At 48.0% G+C, this 3,301-nt stretch overlaps 1 protein-coding gene across 1 annotated transcript in view; it reads left to right on the top strand.

Moving 5' to 3' along the window:
- LOC111969114 (polyamine-modulated factor 1-binding protein 1-like) overlaps positions 1-3,301 on the top strand; it is a 33,404-nt gene that overhangs the window by 23,183 nt on the left and 6,920 nt on the right. Inside the window, exons 15-18 of the mRNA XM_070445303.1 lie at positions 74-183; positions 278-352; positions 1,115-1,208; positions 1,352-1,428. Coding sequence (XP_070301404.1) covers positions 74-183; positions 278-352; positions 1,115-1,208; positions 1,352-1,428 — 356 coding nt within the window. The remainder of the gene's footprint in view (positions 1-73; positions 184-277; positions 353-1,114; positions 1,209-1,351; positions 1,429-3,301) is intronic.

Below are 3,301 nucleotides of genomic sequence, written 5' to 3'. Positions count from 1 at the left end.
CTCTCTCTCTCTCTCTCTCTCTCTCTCTGTCTGTCTCTCTCTCTCTCTCTCTCACCCCATCTCGCTGTCTCAGGTGGAGGTGTTGCGCCAGTCTCTGGGTAACGCTCGTTCAGACAGTTCTCTTCTACACAGGGAGAGTGAGCTGGTGGTAACCAACGTCAACCAGTGGGTGAAGGAGCAGAAGTAAGAACATACCTAACTCCACACACTGATGCCCAGTCACATTCTACTCTACATTCACTAAGCAGCATTAACCCTGTCTTAACCCTGTCGACAGGCAAGGCAATGAAAAACTGAACTTCAAGATCAAAGACCAGAGTAAAATGATCATTCATCTCACTGCAGAGAAGGAGTAAGAGCTCTTCCACACACATCCAGCCTGCCCTGTTATTGTTCGACTCACATTGTTGATTTATTTTATTCACAGGAGACATGATAATGATAAATGGTGCTATGTTTAAGCAATACGGCCTGAGGGGGTGTGGTATCTTGCCAATATACCATGGCCAAGAGCTGTTATTAGCACAACGCAACGTGGAGTGCGTGGATACAACCATTAGCCGTGGTATATTGGCCATATACCACAAACCCCTGAGGTGCCTTATTACTATTTTAAACTGGTTACCAATGTAATAGAGTAGTAAAAATACATGTTTTGTTATACCCGTGGTATACAGTCTATTTATAAACTGGGTGGTTCGAGCCCTGAATGCTGATTGGTTGACAGCCGTGGTGTATCAGACTGTATACCACGGGTATGACAAAACATTTTTACTGCTCTAATTACATTGGTAACCAGTTTATAATCGCAGTAAGGCATCTTGTTGCGTTGTGCCTAAGAACAGCCCTTAGCCGTGGTATATTGGCCATATACAACACTCCCTCGGACCTTATTGCTTAAATATACCACGACTGTCAGCCAATCAGCAGTCAAGGCTCAAACCACCAAGTTTTTAATTATGATCAGGTCCCCATGTTTAGAGCACTGGTTAGCAAGTGTACAGGCGTTAGGTGGCTTTAGATTAGATGGAGCAGGGAACATGCTATATTTGTGAAATAAGTGTAAATGGAGCCACCCAGGAGTTGTGACCCGGTTTATTAACTGTGTGTCCAGTCACCTGCAGGAGAGTGTGGAGGGTCTGCAGGAGGAGATGAAGAGGCTGAAGGCTGAGCTGGATGAGAGCAGGATTGAAGCCGAGAGGTTCAGGGTACGTATCATACACAGTTACACACACTGGATAACACTGTCAGACCTCCACACATTTACAACCCTGATATACTGTAATATAACAACACTAATTGAAGAGCATTGATCCTTTCTATTGCGTAATGTCCTTTGTTTTTGTGTCAGGCCTCTCAAGCCAGTATGAGTGACCAGCGCCAGCGCAGTGCCCTGGCCAGACTTCCTGTCCAGCTGCTCCACACAGAGTGAGTACTGTACTACTGGCACTGACCTGAGACACTGGATCAGTGGGCTTGGCTCTAGTCCATCCCCTGGCAACTTCCCAGTTCTCCAGGAACAAGAAGCAGCAGCTACATACGAGGCTAATGACTACATGTCCTCTAACTCCTCACTAGTTTCTTTGCTGGGGCTCTAGAGACAGCATCAGTGACAAAGCAGTGACTTCCCGGACTGAGTGAATTCCTCTCTGTGTGTTTCTAGAGTAGAGCTGAGACATGGGTCAATAGCAACAATCACCAACACATCTCAGACAGTATTGGTTAAGAGCGGGAGCCCGTCTGTAACTCATAAGAGCTATTGGCAGCCATGTTGATTTCTGTTGTTCTGGGATTAGCATAGGCTTCTCTGTGTTTCTTGGGGCTAATGGTCCGTGTCGTCCGGCTGTGAAATCAGTGGCCTGAGAGCCTCTGAGAAGCCTGCAGATTGGTGTTTCAAATCCCCCCCCCCCTCTAATGCAGCCCAGCCTGTCTCAGCCACTCTCTCCATCTCCCAGAGTAGAACAGTTTCGCTGTTCCGAGTTCCCCCTCCGCACCCTGGGTGACCCCCACTGCAGTCTCCTCACGCCAGGGCCCAGACGCCACCGGCCCTTCCTGCCCCACAGGACCACTGCGGCTTGTTAACACCGAAGATGCATTTGTGCATTCAGGCGGGAAATCCTAGAGGTGGCTATGGACGGTGGTAATCAAAAGCCTGGTGCTCTGACACTGAGGACTGGAGGAGGGCTTAGAGATGACCTCTAGTCTAGCCTCCTATCAGGTCTGATCGTCCCACCTAACAGAGACAGCAGACAGACAAACAGAGAGGCAAGCACAGGTAGACAGGTGGATAGGCAGACAGACAGATGTACAGACAGAGCCATCCAAGGACACGATCTCCTCTCCTCTGGGCCAGCCAGGTCTTAGTCATGTCTGTTTTCAGAAACCAGTCTAGACACTCAGACAGACATCACCCACACATTGCCATGGTACCGACTATATATTTTTTAAATTGAACTTGCATTTTATATGTCATGCTGAGAAAAGGCGATTTATTGGTGAAATTGTGTTCCATTTGGTTGTTTGACAGTTGAAGCCGTCTCATTTCGCCCTGCCTATACCTCCTCGCTTTAAAGTAAGCCAGTCCTGTGCTCAGTGGCATTTCCCTGTAATACGTTCCCGTCTGATTTCCTCCTAAATTGAAATGCGGTAAAGTTAGGGCTGATTCGTGGGATAACTTTTGTTGAGTGTGAGATAGAGGGAGGAAGAGACTAGGCTGGTTGTGTGAACCCAATCAGAGCCCTGTGCTGACTGTGTTGATTAGAGGCTTGTAGTGAGTGGAATCTATTCTATCCCATCATTCCCTGTGTTTGCTCTGATAACGGAGCCTCAACACTCATCATGTCCCTAACCTCATCCTCATGCTGTCACTTACAGCACGCCACACTGAGCTCTCTCAAACGTCTTACGCAAGGTGGGTAATGTACCAAAAGACCCTTTAGAACTTAAAACCTGCTTTGAAAGAACAGTTAGTTTAACTGGTTGGCTGAGTGTGTTAAACAACATTTTTAAAAGTTGCAATATGAAGTTGAGGAGCACTGAGGCATTGGGTGGACGTTGCTCTGGAGAGCGTACTGTAGGCTAATAAAGTGTTTGTGTGTGCGTTGTGTGTGCGTTGTGTGTGCGTGCGTCGTGCGTGTTGCCTGGCCTGATACCGATGGAGGGCAGATGCAAACTCAGCCCATAAAGGCCCACTGGATGACTGCGACTTCACTCAGCTAATGTTCCAGGAAATCCAGGAAGCCTGTAGGGAGCTGAGAGAACACAGAGGAGCTCTAAAAGCAGCCGGAGGGAGGGAGGGAGG

This window comes from Salvelinus sp. IW2-2015, linkage group LG10 (genome assembly GCF_002910315.2).
Source record: "Salvelinus sp. IW2-2015 linkage group LG10, ASM291031v2, whole genome shotgun sequence".
NCBI lineage: Eukaryota > Metazoa > Chordata > Actinopteri > Salmoniformes > Salmonidae > Salvelinus > Salvelinus sp. IW2-2015.
Note: the sequence above shows the minus strand (reverse complement) of the source record. Positions and strands in the feature narration are given on the sequence as shown.